Genomic DNA, 18,034 nt, shown 5'->3' with positions numbered 1-18,034 from the left:
TGTCTGCACAGGCTTGTCAAAGCTCCCTAGTGCTTGTCCTGGGTTTTGCAACAATAGCCACAAATACTCTGGATACTCTATTATCCAAATAACAGTGTACAGCCATATTTCACAGCCATAGTCCTGTAAGTATGGGAAGCTTTGTAACTCTCTTGCACTGCATGGACATTGTAAAAGCTTTCCAGACTGTCTTTCCATGAAACAGTGCCATTTAGAACATAAACAGAGGTGGAAAGCTGATTTCCTAACTCATCTTCAACCCGATGAGGTAGCTGGAAGACATGAGACACTTACTAAGCAGCAGATTACTGCTTGCAATGCTCAGTGGGATACTGTTGGATGTACAAGACTAAGATCACTTGGAATAAGCAATGTCATTAAAAAGCAGTAATTCAAGGATGCGGTTCATGTGGAAGTAGTTACATGTTAGTATCACCATATGTGATGTAAAAGAACAGTTCATATGTGTTCCCAGGAAAAGGTCTTGTCTACTTGCATGTTTGTTTTGGAGAAATTTAGTCAGGAAATGAGGAGCAGAGCTTTCTTCCCTCTAGGGAATATGCAGCTCTGTCCGCTCAGCTAGCCATTACTGAGCAGATTAGCTTGCACGAGTGTGCATTTAGATGGCAAGCTGTTCAGCATCCAGGCCCCCTGATGCACACCCATATGCATGCTCTCTGCATCTCTAAGAATTCCCTCCTTGCACTCAACTGTTCAAATACAGAATATTCCCCATAGGCAAAATACTGTGGCAGCCAACATGACCATCCTGCAGGAATGAAGCCAAGAGACAGAACAGGGCGCTTTGCTCACAGGGCAGCAGCACATCTCCAAGTTAAATTCTGGCACTTTTGCTCCCTGCGCATGGACCATAACTCAATTTCCACCTGTCCCATCCCCTGCCTGCATCCTCCAGTCCTGCCCACATGTGCCCCAAAGCTGCAGGAAACTGAGGAGTACCTCCACAGAGCTACCCCATCCTTCCCCCAGGAGATGACCTCTCCAGTGTCAAGAACTCTATCAGCATAGCAGAGATCCCCTGGTAACACTTTACTATCCCTTGCTACATACCAGAGTTTCATGCTTGCTATGTACATCTTGCTCAGGAATGCTCTGCAGACCACTTTGAAGGTTCACAAGAAGACCTCCCATGGGAAATGCCCAGAGGTTGGGCAACACTGGAAGCGGAGTTCGAGCAGCTGTTGGTTTACAGAGCCCCAGTGATGCATGGTAATGGCGGGCTTGACAGAGACGAAAACACCATCTGAAAGGCTCTGAGGAGAGCTAACCTCTGCATTTTCCTAAGGATGACTAAGGGCACATGTATGAATATGCATGAATGGACAAGTGAGCCTTTTACATGAGGACCTGCTATTTCCTGAGGGGACCCTTTGGCTGGGTGAACAACAGAGGACAAATGAGTCCTGCAAAAAGAGCTAAGTGACAATTTGGAGGGAACCAAATGTCTCCTTCAGAGGCAGAGCACCACAAGAATGTCCAGGCACATCCACAGCGGTTCTGAAGTCCTGGAACTCACATGTCATGTATGTAAGGATGTGTAAGATGAATTTGGACTGAAGGCCTCAGATAGCAGGCTCTTAAGGTATAGGCATGTGTAAAGAACAAACATCATACTCAATATTCTACTGTACATTCATGCAGGTGTATGGATCTTAGGTATAACTGATAATAGAAGTTTTCTGGGGAAAAAAAAAGAGGTATCAGAATGAGAACTTTCATAGGTAAAGAGGGAAGTTCCTTCTTCTGAGAGAAACTATGCTGGCATGTTTTTGTGCATACATAGGCCTTAGACATTAGAATAATACTTGCCTCAGAAGAATGTTGTCAATAGCCAGCTGTCTACTTAGCTAGATGGGTTTGCCTAGGTAGGAATGCAGACTTGTAGCCATGTAGCAATTTCTACCACCTGTACAAAAAGCCAATTTGCCTTGGCATGAGAGAAGAAGACCAAGAAACGTCTTGTTTCACATATGCTTTACATCTGAACTGCTTGCAAAATACAGGAGATTTTGTGGCACTAAGTCTTGAAATTTTCATATATAGACAATAAACAGTATGTAAATGCAGGCCATTTTACTATCTGTAGCTAGTATAAGTGGGTTTTTTATTAAAGTCACTTCAGTTCTGTCCTCATCCTAACCTCTATACTCCCAACAATTTGAAAAAAGTTACTGGGTTTGCTGTTGCACTGATGGGTTGTAGGTCAGATGAGTTTTAGTGGAAGCTCTTCATACTCAGAATGATGCTTCTCAGCAGGGTCAGTTATCTGAGCATGATATCACAGCTGGGTGTGCTGCTGTTTAGGAAGGGTCACCTGGCACCCAGTGCCCTGCCCATTAACACCCTCCTTCTGCTGGTCCAGTCTCCATCAATTCCCTCCTCATTGTAGACTGAATTTTGACATCTGCCCACATCAGAGTTGCCTTTCCATGTATACTTGTGAGCAGATTTTGGCCCTCTGTGATTGGAGCTGGAGTCCAGTTTGATCTGCTTGGAGTAAAGCTTGAACATCTATCACTGATTAAGTATGCATAACCTTAAATAAATAGAAAATTAAATAAAATATAAACCAACTCACTTTAAAATACCGCGCGTGTGTGTATGTGTGTGTGTACTTGTGTGTGCATTGCACATCTAAAACATGACTTTTGAGCATCAGGCAGAGTCTGATCACATTTGCACTATGCACACATGCAGAGTGATTCCGCTGACATCAGAGGATTTGTACCAGTATCAAAGTCTGACTTAATGGACCAGATCCTTAGGTGATGAAAACCACTCCTGCTCTCCTGACTTCAGCTGAGGATCTGGCCATCATCTCTGGACATGCTACATGCTATTGGATAGAAATGAGTGATGAACTTAAATAATGCCTTTTTTTTTTCATTGCTTTAAAGGAGGAGAAACATAGGAAAGAAAAACAAAGTTAAAGTCAATGGATCTGCAGGAGAAATGCATTTGAGATTTTGTAAGCAGGAGAAGCAGCTTCCAGCAGATATTTTATTGGATCCAGACGGCCACAAGAAAGGGAGCAAGTGAGATTGTGGAGCCATCTATTACAGTCATGTTTGTGCCAGGGAGAGAGGAGATGCATAAAAATACTGATATCTCTCAGCTCTTCTTTCTCCTAGTTGTGGTTGGGTCTGTTTCCTTAAATAATGAGACAACAAACCCTTGCCTTGTCGACCTCCTGTGTATAGTGAAGTGTGCTCCTCCAAACCTCGGTTCGAAACAAAGTACCTGGACAGAGCTCGGGGTCCTTACGGAGCTGTGCAGGCAGGAAAGTGTAGGTGTAAACTATGAAGAGAGGTGCTCCCCTGGCATGTGGCTCTCCACTTCCAGTCACTCAGGCTCTCTCCCCTGCAGGGGACTGCTCTCCCTGAAATTCCCCGTCCCCAGCAGCGGTCCCAGATGTCTCTCCCACGGGGCGGTTGGCTGAAGAAGATGTCAGGAGGACTGCATCAGGCCTGTGAGGCGCTTGCTCGCCAGAGACTTTCCCTAGAGGGAGGGACAAAAAGACAGAAGAGATCCAGAGGTGTGAGTGATGCTGTAGGATGGTTTGTCCAAGAGTGAGGAGCAGGGGCCTTCCCTCAGAGCAGGGCACAAGGCCGTGCTGACAGGGAGGCAATCGCTGTGGGGTGAGCCTGCCCCCAGCATTTCATGTGCCTGTTGTTTTGCCCCAGGCAGGTGGTTTGGCAAGGAGGGGTTGTGCCTAGTGATGTCCAGTGGCTATTGCTATCAAGCTCACAAGGCTGTGCCCTGAGACACTGTCTAGTGAAGATATTTCTTTTCTCCAGTTACATGGGAACTGGTGAAAGCAAAGCCCTGTGCTGCTCTTGCTGCTACTTGTCCTGCCCAGTGCTGTCCTGCTGGTGCAGAGCACTACCCCAGCTTGGGGAGTGATGCACAACTAAGGCTGTGGTGAAAGCTGGGATGAACTTTCCACAGCCTGTGAATCAGTACCACCTGCACAGTGTCCATCAGAAACAGATCTAGGAAAAAAGTAATTTCAGAAACACCTTAGCATGTTCCTGCCCTGCTGCCATTCATCTTTGCCCATTCCTTGGTCTCTTTTCTCCTGGGTCGGTGCCTGTTCACTCCTGCCTGGCTTCCCTGCCCTCCCTGTGGTCTCCTCCAAGCTACCAAGGCAGGACCATGGCCATGGCAGCCTTGCTCATGCCCTGCTGGTATCCTCTTGAGCTTTCCCACTGACTGGTGGGACCAAGGACCAGGGAGAAGGTCACCTGCACATCTGAACCCCTTCACTGGCTTAAGCCATATAGTGCCTGCTTTTAGGAGCAAAGGAGGACCTATAGCCAGTCTTCTCAATTTGCAGACAGCAGGAAGGGTATATCCCCATAGGGATACTGATGGCTTTGCAATTACTGATGTAACAGTGAAAAATTGTCTCAGATATTGCACCAGTTGCTGTGTTTCTTTGGTGGGCTTTCCTCTTGAAGAATGATGTTTTTCTTAAAGGAAGAAAGTCTCGCTTGAAATAAACATTCAGGGAATACCAGAGAGCTGTGGAATACCAGAGAGCTGTAGAATACCTAGGAGCTCTTAAACAACCTCCCATTCATTACTATATTTAGCCAAGATTTCTTTTGCAATAGGAAGTCTTACTAATTGCTGTTTCAAAGAAAGAGACACAAAAAGAGCAAGAGAAACAGATTATACAGTGAAAATGAGTATGTGCAAAATGTCGACAAAATCTGAAATGCAAAAATTAGCAGGTCATTTGAAATAAGTCTTTTTTAACAAGTTAACACTCTAAGAAAAAAGAAACACTTCCCACCTCCCTTTGATTTCTAATCTCTTTCCCTTTAGGGCTGTTCCAGGAGGATGTATCAGTTCCCTACAGAAGCCTCATTTCATTACTCAGATGTGCGACTTTCACCAGATAATTTACTCAGACGCACAAACACACGTGGCCTAATCTGTCTGCTTTCTGTACATCAGCAATCAGCTGCTGGAAACACTGTTATCATTCTGACTGTCCTGCTTGGGACGAGAGACCCACAGTCTGTGCCTCACACACAGGGCTTGGCATAGGAATGGTCAGAGCTATGCAAACACTGCAGAACCACTGCCATTTAAGATATGCATGCCTTTTTTTTTTTTCACTATAAATCAAATTCTTGATTATTCTTATTTTTAAATGCACTTTTGTGAAGCTCGGCCCAGTGCTATCCTAGGAGGTGACCAAGTCTTCTGCAGGGCAACGTGGCAGTGCCTGGGGAGCTACAACTGTGGCTGTCATTTTGCTGCTGTTAAGGAATTACAAGACAGAGAGTGTCTGGTATACCAGACAGAGTGTGAATTATCAGTTCCTAAATCCCATTTGTAGGAAGAAGAAGGTAAAGATGTGTGTGCTAATTCCTGGAAGAATAACATGGCTGAGTTTAGAAAAAAAAGTTAGTTTCCACCAATATTTGGATATTTCCTTAGGAAAAAATAAACAAATAAGCCTCAGGTTTATATAATGACTATTCAGTCAGACTCTTAACTAATCTGTGACAGGCAGCTCCTCTTGTTATCTTCTCACAGGCAGGTGGCTTGGGGCTATGCCAGCTCCCTGCGTCAGGGTCCGGCAGGGCTGAGGAGCAAACACTGTTCCACATCCAGCCCCCATTTCAACATGCATGTTTTCAAAGCAGGAAGGGGGAAATGCTGGTGGTGGGCCAGGCTGAGGACAGGGGACAGCTGACTCCTGGAGAAGGTGGTGGGTTGGAAACAAAGCAAATGCCTGCGGTTTGCGCAGAGCAAAATCTTGCTCATGGGTTTCCCAGTGGAAACTGCTTCCCGTTGCAGGGAAAGACAGTGGCCTCCATCTGCAGCTCCCCATCTCATGGAAAAGGCGTTACCCTGGGAACTGCAGCAAACTTCCCGCCTGCAGGCTGGGATGAATCCCCAGTGCAAAGCCCGTCTGTCTGGGAGGATAACTGTTCCAGGGAACAGCCTTGTGCACAGGGACATGCAAACAGATGGGTGCAAGAAGCTCTGTTTTTAGACAGCAAGAAGCAGGCAGCAATGTTGTCTGCTTGGCTGTTGTGTTCACCTCTGTGCTAAGACAGATGGCAAAAGGATCCCTGAAATTGCATAGATGGATTAATGCTGTGACATTTTTGACTACAAAAGCATTTGGACTGTAAGTGTAATGTTCAGCACACAACTATAGGCATACTGATATAGAGGATTTTCTTTCAACCAAAGGCAGGGCCAAGTGTCAGCCTCACAGCATGGGTCTGAGCAATATGAGTATCTGTGGGCTGGAGGCAGGTGGGATGCAGGTGTCTGGTTTGGGTTTTCCTCACCTTAGACATCCTCATTAAAATAAAAATGAAGAGGATCAGAAAAAAACAGCATTTCATTAGGAAAACTAGTACCTGTTTCCTGTTACTAAAATGAACAAGAAAGGAGCAAAACATTTTGTTACAGGTGGAAAAGCTGGATAGGATCCGTGATCGACCTGCTGATATAAATCAACATGACTCAGTTGCTTTCATAGAACTGATTTACACCAGTTGAGGGGCTAGTCCATGGCATCTCTGTTTCAGGTTTAGCCTTCCAGGGCTTCTAAGGCACAAAGCCCATCAAGAGACACAAAAGGTTTGTGCTATCTGAGGAAAGCAAAGTGTAGCATACACAACGTCTCCTTTGGGATGGGGCAATGGGTCTCTCCCCAGGCAGCCAGCACTCTCCCCAGTATCTCCAAACCTACCTGCCTCCACTTGCCAGGAGGGTGTCCACAGCCAAAGAGTCCAGGATGGCAACAACATGCCTTAGTGTCATTGCTTAGTGTCCAGAAAAGAGGCATCCAGGTAACCCGGAGAAGGTGGCTGGTGTTCACCTCAAAACGGCAGAGGTGAGACACACCCCTGCATTGTCTGTGATCAAACAACCCTTCCCTGAGGCTGGCATGGTGTCAGTGCCTGAGTCAGTCAGGTGAAAGGCTACTCTGAGAAGCTGGAGATGTCTAAAATAGCTCATAGTTAGGTGAAATACAGGCAAAAAAAGTTCAGATCCAGGATGGAATTCCCTTGGGGACATCTCTGACAGAACAAGAATGTTTCAGATTATTACTATATGAAAGTATGGCACAAAGAACCCCTGGTTTCTTTAAAAAGGTTCAACCAAAATAAATTACTTTTTCCTTCCATGTGTCTTAGTTTAGCATGAAACCAGTGGCTGCCCCCATATTTCTACCTCTTCTTTCCCCACTGAAAAAAAAAATGTCAACAACTGCCTTGTTTCCAGGAGAATTTTCATCTAAGCTGTGCTGGCAGGGGATTTGGAAAGCAAATGATCTCAAGCTCACCACACTTCAGTGCTTTTACTCTGTCGGATGTGTATGCTGAATAACTTAAGGAAAGATTAGAGTGGATATAAGGAGTAAACTTTTTACATGGGGTCTAAATCTTATAAAGAAATCCCCAGTCTTCCAGTTCCAAAATATTTGCCACTACTAATTAGGGTTACGACAATTAAAAGCCCAGGTTGTTGTCGCTCAAACAGCACACACAAGAAGGAGGGCATATATTGTACAGCATATGTTGTGTGTCGTCTTGGATGCAGGAAGGCTTTCTTTTCTCTCATGTCCTGCAAGCAGCTGAGCTGTTACACAGCTTACAGGCAAAGTAATTTCCAGTTTTCTCTATGCAGCTGAATCAGTGATATTTTTTTGCTCCTGAACACCAGCATGACAGGAGCCTCAGTTTTTAAAGGCAGTATAAAATCTGAACTGGAATAATCTAAAGAAAACATCAGGTAATTCTTAATAAACCTAATGAAATTGTCCCTCGGAATCTGAGTCCAAGTATGTGGCCCATCCTACTGCTTGGATACATGTCAGGCAGAGGACTGCACCTCAGCATTTGTGGACCATCAGGACTCACTGAGGCTCAGTGAAATAAAGATTAACCTGTAGGTCACAGGAGATGGTTAGCATCTTTAATGGCTGAGCCTGTGCTGAGCAGTTACTAAACTAAAGTGTAAAATGCAATCAGCAATTATTTTAATGAAGTAAAATTCAGCAATTTAACACAGGCAAGAAGCCAAGTAAGAGGAAAAAAAAGTGTCCGGGATTTGACACAAAAAGGAGACTGCACTCCTTTCAAACCTCCTGTATGAGCCACTAGAGTTTCCATTGTGCTCTTCACTTGTATCTACCAAAACTAGCACTTTGCAGAGTTTGGAGAGAAGGCAAAGGCTGGGAACTGTCTTTTAAAAATAATTTTAAATGGAAGGTTTCATTTTTTCCGGTGCCTATGGCTTCGCACAATGTTAACATGCTCTGCCCAGCACAGCACAGTTCCTAAACCTAGCATGCAGACATTCACCCCCACCAGCATGCATAAGCCAGCACTCCCATGCATGTCATCAAAAACTTACCTGAACTCCCAGGCAGGATTTATCTCATAAAGAGCTTTGTGGCTGCAGCACTGGGGGAGAGTAGGCACGGTACAGCAGAACAGGCTGCTGTTAGCCATGCCAATACTGACCAAAGTGCTTTCATGCTGACTGCTCAGCTCCACGCTTTCCACCCAACATCTTGGGACTTTGTCTGCTATAGATGGCTCCACTTCTTGCTTTATACCCCTGTTTTGCACTCAGGGCTCTCCTTTTTCCAGTCTGCTGCCCAATCTGCTCCAGCCAGAAGCATCACCTTCCTGAAGGGGAAGCCATCTCCTGGGGAGCACTGTTGCCCCATCCCTCTGTAAGACCCTCAGCAGAGAACTGGGGCTAGTCTGCATCTTCACTGGAGATGAGCAAATCCTAATTCCATCAGCTTCAATCTGAGTTTTTTCCCATAGTGACAGAACTGCTCAGTTTTCCTACCTTTTAGTTAACATACTACAAGAAATCTAGCAATGGGCAGACAATGTCCTGCAACTACATTTTATTTCTGAAGAAAGAGATTGCCATGGCCCTATTCCTACCAGCACTGTTTGGTTTTCAATGTTATATTAGACTGCAGATCTTGGGGAAACTTTATTTTCGTGCCATTTTAAAAATATTCTTTTATTGGATTTTTCCATTAAAATATACATTGCAAACTTAAGATAAACATAACATATATTAATGAAGTTAAATAAGAAACAGAATTAAAACCATAAACAATACAGGAAAATAACTTAGTTAACACAAAATAAACACAGACACATAAACTACAAACATAAGTAACATAAATTAACACACAAAATATGGTGGACAACACCCTGACACAGACTAAAAGCAGGAGCTGCAAAGTGGCTGTAGAAGGTAAGCAGGGGAGTGGATGCTCCCTGCAAGCGGGATGCTTGCCCATTCTTGGCAGCACGGTCCCATGAGTTATCCCCAAACTCCTGCAGAGTGGGCCCCACTCCTAAGGCTTGACTGACATGTTACATGAGCTTCTCACCGTTACTGCTGATCACAGTGAAGCTCAACCATCGTGAGTAAGGTTCCCACAATTGATATTGCTTTTTCCTCTTCTAGCTTATATCACTTATGGGAACAGTTTAGAACTGCAGTCCAATTAAAACCAGTATAATCTATTCCCATTTTATATTGTGAGGATTTCCTACACTTCCTAAGCGAGGCATTGCACTTTGCTCTGAGAAATACCAGTACACCACTGCATATGGCACAAACCAAGACCTCTGTATTCACCCAGTCCTAGTACAGCTTCATAATGGCTGGAGTTCTCCTCTACTACCCCACCAGCACCACGAGGAAGATCCTCTTCGGTTGTGGAGCAGTCTGGGCTCCTTGTATCTGAGAGTGAGCCAATTTTGGCATTAGTTGAAGTTGCCTATGGACTGCAGATCCAGGACCTGTTCCTCCCTTTGTCAAACAAACAGGAAGACAGAGGTGCAGATGGATTACTGCAGCCAATATACAATGGTGTAGCAGACTGTTTTTTTCAAGCCACCTCAGAAAATGCCCTAACTGTATGTTGCTGGTCTGGCTCTCAGGCAGGGTGCAATTCTGTGCAAAGGACTCCATTTGTTCAACTGCCTTGAGCATGACTGAGAGCCAAATATGTAAATATCTTGCACAGAGGAAAACAAACACCACTGAAATATCAAGCCACTCTGGACTATCAGAATAAACTTGGCTGAAATCACAGGAGGGGCTAAGCATATCCTACCCACCAAACTACTTGCTAAGGTTGTGGCTTAGTATCTGCAGCTATCAGCTAGAACTGTCTGTAGTGGGAATGTACCAACTTTTATCTTCAAGAGTTTGTGTGTGGCTTGACTGAAATACAGTAAATTAATAGTACGTATGTTCTGAACTCTGTACAGTGCCTTTCATCCAGAAGGATCCTCAAGCACTTCACAAACCGTATGCACAAAGATCACTCACCCACTTTGCCCACTGTGGGCAAAAGGAAGCTGCCATCCTGTGCCAGCAGCATTATACAGCAGTGTTTTAGGAAGGGAAGTGAAGAATAACTTACCCACTAAAAGCAATGAATACTCATCTTTTAAAGGAGCCTCTGTATATAGAACAGACTACATAGCATACATGTAATACATGCAGCCTACCACTTACCAAACTAGGAAGGGTACTATGATGATACCAAGAATAGATGGGATGTATTCAAGCATGCAGTAATGAGTGAATACATGCCCTGTGCAGGCCATGCTCCCGGTCCTCCACGGCGCTGGGTGTGGACACTGACTAGTTATCACACATCAGAGAACAATTGGACAACAGGCTGCAAACATTGGCTGAATCTTCTTTATGCTTTGGGTACATTCTGATGCTTTTTGTCACCTAAGTAATGCAAGTTCCTTTTCTCAGTAAAAGCCAGTATTTGTTAATGACCAGAGTAGTGGAGCAAGCGCATTTTCTTTTAAAGTAAAGTATCTTCCAAAGATAAAAATAACCCTTTTCCCAGATGTCTTTTCTTGATGCCAAATCTAAGAAACTTTGGAATCCATTCCTGTATCCTTCCCTGCTAGCTGTCTGTTCTGATAGCCACTTTACCAGCATCTCAGTATATGACCTTTTTATAGTTTCCAGTTTTTCAGCCACTATTTTCTACCAATAATGGCTCCAACCTTTGTCTTTATTGTATTGCAGGCTGTGAGTACTTTCCCTGCCCTCAAATGCTGTTATCTATTTATGCAAGCTGGTAGATCTGGGAAAGTGAAAAAGTGGAAAAGCTGGTAAATATATGACAGTTTTATGAGATTATCAAGGAACCAGTTAAAAAGATGATATCAGGCAGCAATTCTTTCTCTAGCCTTATGCCTTCTTCACTCCATTCATGGTTACTATTTATAATACATCACAGTGACATACAGCTGTGCAAAATATCACACAGTTCACCTGAGAAAGATAAGATCCCATCAACACATTTCAAGTGCATGACACCATACTCATGAATTAAGAATAAGACTGAGTGTGACTTGGACTCTGATCCAACAGCAGACAAACCAAGAGGACATAAAAACCAGCATGAGGCAGTAGCAGTGGCCAAGGGATCAAGCTCATGATCAGGAAGATGGGGAAGTGGCAGCAGGGAAGAACAAAGATAACATGGAGATGGGAGACTACTGAGATCATCAAGAAAGGGACAGCCAGGCAGTCAGGGTAGACACTAAGGCTTTCATAGTTGTCTAATGCAAATGAGCAGATATATATGGAACTGAAACTAAACATGCGACTTCGGATTTCTGAACACTGAACTGAGATGCACTTACAGTCCTGAAACAAGAATTGTTCAATACAAAATTACCAAAACATAGCAGAAAACTAAAGCAGAGGAAATGCTACCATGGAAATGCAAGTTTGCCTCACTGCAAGAAGGAGGAGGGCATTTTAGTCTCCAGATTGAAAGCATCCTGGGCACTGAGCATGACAAATAAGTTGAATACACGATCTCCAGCCCTATTCCTGTTTCTGGAAAAGTCATCCTTGCATGAGAAACCAAGGTGGGGTGCTGGCTCCAGAGCCATCAAGGATGTAATGTGGGACTTTGCCTGCAATGCTTCTGGATGAGAATATAAAACTACCAGGCTGCAGCAAGGACTACAGCAGCTCCTGCTTACCAGCTTCTCCTGACTACTGCACCTCTGCCTCCTATGTTTAATGAAGCTGGAGGAATCTGTTGATTCAGTTATTCACCTGTGCTTGGGAACTGAGACAATCTTCAGTCTTCATTGACTTGCTGTCCCATACACAATGTTCCATTCATAACGTCCAAGATTATTTAAATAAAAGTCATTAGAAAACTTTCATTCTTACATTCTTAATCTACAGTCAACTTCCCACACAGCTCAAACACAGACCATCTCATCTTTCACCTTATTCTCTTTCAGCACTGAGTAGAATTTACCACTTGGAAAAGCTTTGTTCTTCTTCATACCTAACTCCTTGATACATTTCACACCACATCTCTCCTCTGTATCTGATGTCTTCTAGTATGCTCACTTTAAAATAAAATATCCCAAGTCTTTCAGTCTCACTACATACTCACATTTCCTCTAGGACTTATCATGATGGCTGCTTTTCCCGTTAAGTATTACACTCTTTATAGACTGTGTAAATGATGAAATATAAAGTACAGCCTGTACTGTATCACATGCAAGCTGCAGGCAGCCATTGCAAGCCTGTGCACATCACACTTCCACTGCGCTGGACCACTATAGCTAGAGGAAGGAAGCAGGGAAAACACAGGGAAAGGCATTTCCCACAGACTCCAATATCCAACCAGAAGTCTGGCATTTGCATCTTTGCCCTCCACAGTCCTGTGGAGCACTCTCTGGCTGACATTGTTGGTTTTGTCCAGAGCTGACAGGTCCTGCCATCACTTGGGCTGAGTTTCATAAGGGGCTCCGGAGAGCAAATGCCTCTCCCTTCTCCCAGGTTGTGCAAGTCTTCTCTCTGTCATCAGACAGTGGAAGAGACACTCAAGAGCTTCTTTGCTTTCTTCAGGTAAAGACCATTTTCAGTCCAGGAACGTAATGCTTAATGGTGTCCCACAGCAGTCAGTTCAGCCAGAATTTGTAAAAATTCTGCCTAAACAATAGATCACTGGTCTGTCCACTCTCTTGTCCTTTAAAGCACAAAGACTGAGAACTCTGATCGTCTCAAAAGTGGTAATGTGTGTGTGTGTGTGCCTTTTGTTCTTAAAGAAATGTCATCTGGGAATAAAAGACAGAGATCTCAGCATTGAGTCACCACCTTGATACTGAGTCAGAAATTTTAACACCTGTTTTCTTACAGGGAAATTCCTTCCTTGAAATATAACCATTTTAGGAAAGTTTGAATTCAAGTCTGCGTATTATGGCCCAGTTAAGTTACCTGTTACCTAAGTTACCTGTTGAAGCTGGTATCTATAAGTTTAATCCCTGTTATTGCTGGAGTACCCATTGCTGCTTTTAGAGATAATACTCAAGATGTAACAAAGGAACTCCCTCCTGTTTCCTCCTTTATTAAATGTAAATGGCTACCAGCACAAGTTAGGCAGAGACTTGGTGGCTTCCTTTGTGAGACAAAAGCAGCAGTGGTTCCCCTAAATGTACTCATTAAGATATATTTTCCCTCTCTCTTGGCCCTGAAGGATCATCTCAGCTTATGAGAACTAAGCTTCTGTCTATCTGATTATTAAATAATTTCTAAAGCAGATGGAAAACTACAGTAGTTTAAACAGCTAGGCTGAGACTGCTGAGCTAAAAATAGTATAGCAGGCTCCTTTTAATTAGTACAATGATGAAATATGACAGAAAAGAGAGATGTAGATATATGGATTTGTGTGTATGTGTGTCTTTAAAATTAAGTTACTACCTCAATACTAGGTATTATTTATAACATATATGATACATGATGTCTGATTTTAATGATGCCATTTATCTTCACTTGGGAGAGAAGACAGGCTAACTCTGCTTTCATAATGTCAATCCTTGCTGTATTCAAAAGGAAAATTGTAATAAGATAAACCTGCCACCATGCACAGTGCCATCCTTTTTAAAATGAGGTGGATTAGTAAGTGCTCCGAAGCAATAGACTGTCAGCTCTGCAACTCCACGAGATCGACTGTTCCCCAGGGCACCATAGAGAGCATGGAAGAATCAGCCTAGCTTTATATCTGTGATTCCACAGCACAAAAGCCTGGCATAGGGCCAAAGGGGTCAGGTACTGTGATGTTTATCCTATCATTGTGCTGCCTATGTGTTTTTTGAGGACTCTTCAAAATTGAACAGAGGAGAAAAGACATCTGCCACCCCTCTGCTACAGCAGTGCTGGGCAGCACATGCCCTGTAGTGTTCTGCTGCACCATGCAGATGTGGCCCTTTTATGCTCACTAGATGACTGATGACCATGATGCTGGGTCCATTGGAGCACACAGCTGGTGGCCCGGCTGTGATGGGGGCCTGCCATGAAGCACACTGACACCACAGCTGCAGTCTTCTGGCAGGTAAGCTGAGGAGGCTGAGGATACCTGGCCTGTTGGGTGCGGATCAGACAGATGTTCCCTTGCTCCAAGGGGAAACCAGACAGGGAGGCACTGCAAACTATGCCCTTTGGTACAGAAGGACCTGTACAGCGGTGGGCACAACACCCTTTTGGCCATCGCACCAAGGTATCAGCTGGTACTTTGTAAGGACCTGGAATTAAGAGGTGAGCAATCACCACAGTGAAAATTCCCCTGTCAAAATCTTGCGGTCAGTGTCTTCCGTAATGCAGATCAGATAGCACCTGGCTTTCAGAGAGATTTGATGCAAAAACTTGGTGCATTCATTAGTCATAAGCTGCCTTCTCCTGGTCAAAAGTATCAAGCCAAGAAGATGAAACAGTGCGGCTTGTAGGAATTGAAGAGTGGTATAAAAAATTATGTAAACCCCTGTTCTTTCTTACTCCCCATTGATCCATGTGGCAAGCCTCTTGCTGGCCAGCAGGAATCCAGAGTGTCTTGCTAAAGTATGTCAAATGGTCTGGAGTTCATCTCTGTCTCCTGAGTTATGACCCTGAGATGAGCAGGAGCCCTATGGGTAAGACAATTTCCACTTGCTCCAAATCCACACTCCTGAAGCCTAGATGTACAGCTTTCCACCGGTGCAGATGACCAATCTGGGAGTACTGAAAGATTTTTCAAGGGAGGCATTTAACCCAAGTAAGAGACAAAAAGCCTGTGATACTGTTTGCAGTTCATCAACAAAGCTTTACTGTTTCTCTTTCTGAAGTGTTTCCTGTCTTTGTCAATCAAGAGATGGTGAGACCCAAGCAACTAAAACAGGCAAACCTAGAGAGTCTTGATTTTTTTTCACTCAAGTGAAGACTCACTGTCTAAGGAGTTGGGCGTGTCTGGTATCCTGGCTACAAGCAGGATACAAGGATACAAGCTCTAGTATGGAAAGCAACACTGTAAATACAGTATTATGAGCAAGGAAGGGATCATGAACCTCCAATTCCATGGTCCTGGTCTGGCTCTACGCCACCTACAGTGTTAGTGGAACAAACTTCCCCAACTTTCATACAGTGATGCAAAAGCAAACTGTAACAACATTAGATATATGTTTTCCCTGTGTTGCTAATCACAGTTGAAAAGTTATAGCAAAATTAATCAATTTTGTTTGAAGAAAGAATGAGCCAAAAATTATTTGAGGGAGGTTCTCAATTAGCCTGAAGTTCCAGAGCACTACAGGAAACAATAACTGATTGATGCTGGGAGAGAATTTTTAATACACATTTTAAATATTCTTATGACCTTACTAATAATCATAATGATGCAGAAAGAACAAACACAGTCAGGCCACTTTATTCCTTGTTGTAAGTGTCTTTGAGTTATTCCTCAACTAATAATTTTCCTGACATTTTTGCAAAATTACACGTCTCCAAGTTGTGTTCTTGAAATCCACATTTAAATCTTGACATTCAAATGCAATTTACATTAAAATTCATTGTTTTATCCAAAACCAAGTTCTTGGAGTTTTACCCCAAGTTTTGCATTATGTTTCCAATTCCTATACCTTTGGCAGGGTTTCCCAGTGAGTACGAAGGTTGTGGGGCACACCTGGCTGGGCAGCCCCCCACCAGGTCGGCTTAGACCTCTGGGAACTGCCCCAGGAGGAGGCATATCTGTGCATGACAAGGTGTGTGGCACAGACTATGTACTGCTGCTGCAAGGCCAAGCCTTCAAGGACCTCAATTCAGTCAGTGACCATGAGATGGTGGAACTCAGGATCCTGCATGGAGGAAGCAAATTGGTAAGCAGGACCAGAGCCCTGAACTTCCAGAGAGCTAACTTTGACCTCCTCAAAGACCTATTTAGAAGAATCCCATGGGATAGGGTTCTAGAATTGAAGGGGGTCCAAGAGAGCTGGTCAATATTCAAGCATCACACCTTCCAAGCTCAAGACCAGTGTATTCCCATGAGCAAGAAATTAGGCAAAGAGTGAAAGAGACCTGCATGGATGAGCTGGGATGTGGAAAAAGGAACAGGCTACACCAGAGGTCTATAGGAACATCATTAGAGTATGCTGGAAATGAGTCTGGGAAGTCTTTACTTCTGAGGTCAGCCATCAGGAATCCCAGACCTGAGAGGTAAGAGAAGAAATCTGGAGAAAGGCCTCCCCTTCATCATAGAAGATTGGGTTAGAGATCAGCTAGGTAGACTTATCACCCATAAATTCATGGGCCCTGATAGGATGTACCCACTGGTGATGAGGGAGCTGGCAGATGTTGTTGCTAAGCCACTCTCCATCATCTTTGAAAAATCATGGAGAATAGGAGATGTACCTGATGACTGGAGGAAAGCTAATGTTACTCCCATCTTCAAAAAGGGCAAGAAGGAGGATGTGGGAAACTACTGGCTGGTCAGCCTTATCTCCACCCCAGGAAAGGTGACGGAACAGATAATTCTGGAGGTCATTACCAAGTGTGTAAAAGAAAAGAAGGTCATCAGGAATAGTCAGCATGGATTCACCATTGGTCAATCATGCTTGACCAATCTGATAGCCTTCTACGATGGCATGGCAGAATGGGTCAATAAGAGGAGAGCAGCAGATGTTGTCTACTTGACTTCAGGAAGGTTTTTGACACTGTCTCCCATAATGTCCTCATAGGTAGGCTCAGGAAATGTGGGTTAGACGAATGGACAGTGAGGTGGATGAAGAGCTGCCTGAATGGCAGAGCTCAGAGCATCATCGTCAGTGGGGTAGAATTCAGTTGGAGGCCTGTGGTCAATGGTGTTCCCCAAGGATCAATACTGGGTCCAGTCTTACTCAACTTGTTTATCAATGACCTGGACAAAGGGATAGAATGTACTCTAAGCCAGTTTGCTGATAATACAAAACTGGAGGAAGTGGCTGATATACCTGAAGGCTGTGCTGCCATTCAGCAGGACCTTTGTAGGCTGGAGAGTTGGGTGGAGAGAAACCTCATGAGGTTCAACAAAGGCAAGTGTAGGGTCCTGTACCTGGGGAGGAATAACCCCAAGTACCAGTACAGTTTGGGGGCTGACCTGATCAGTTCTGCAGAGAAGAACTTGGGAGTCTTGGTGGATGACAAGTTGACTATGAGAAATGTGACGTCATATTATTCTGCTTGCAAAATAGGCTCAGTGCTCCCCCGCTGAAGAGAGCCAAACACTGGGGGTCTGTTCCAGCCAAACCTTAACCATACACTTAACTTCGTCATGCCCGTGCAGGGACAGCTTGAATATGTGATCCTGTAATGAGCAATGACTAAAGCACAGTGGAGCTCTGGGAACATGGGCTGCTGTATTGCTCCACTCCTACACAGCTGGGGACCTGCAGTGCATTTTGGAGAACTAGAGCATGCAGAATTAACTTGATCTTAATTTAGTCCCCTGAGTACACCATAAAGTTCCCACTTGGTAACACTGTCTTCCGAGGACATTATAACATGCCAACAAAGTGACTGTTTTCTCATCTGATGGAAGTGACAAACTGCCACAATACAAAGTATAAAAAATTTAGACCCTTCCTAGTTGTGGTAGCTACTGTGCCATCAGAAGATGACATTTGAGGGAGTTGGTCAGGTGTTTAGATGT

General features: G+C 44.1%; 1 protein-coding gene across 3 annotated transcripts in view; it reads right to left on the bottom strand.

The window, feature by feature from the left end:
- Nucleotides 1-3,007: 3,007 nt before the first annotated feature.
- RGS6 (regulator of G-protein signaling 6) overlaps nucleotides 3,008-18,034 on the bottom strand; it is a 123,932-nt gene continuing 108,905 nt past the window's right edge. For all 3 annotated transcript variants that reach the window (XM_017812074.1, XM_017812051.1, XM_017812067.1), the window contains one exon: nucleotides 3,008-3,519. In XM_017812074.1, the coding sequence (XP_017667563.1) occupies nucleotides 3,469-3,519 (51 nt within the window). In that variant the 3' untranslated portion in view covers nucleotides 3,008-3,468. The remainder of the gene's footprint in view (nucleotides 3,520-18,034) is intronic.

The sequence above is a fragment of the Lepidothrix coronata genome, unplaced genomic scaffold (genome assembly GCF_001604755.1).
Source record: "Lepidothrix coronata isolate B3197 unplaced genomic scaffold, Lepidothrix_coronata-1.0 Scaffold1, whole genome shotgun sequence".
Taxonomy (NCBI): domain Eukaryota; kingdom Metazoa; phylum Chordata; class Aves; order Passeriformes; family Pipridae; genus Lepidothrix; species Lepidothrix coronata.
The sequence above is the reverse complement of the archived record's forward strand: the minus strand, read 5'-3'. Positions and strand labels throughout refer to the sequence as shown.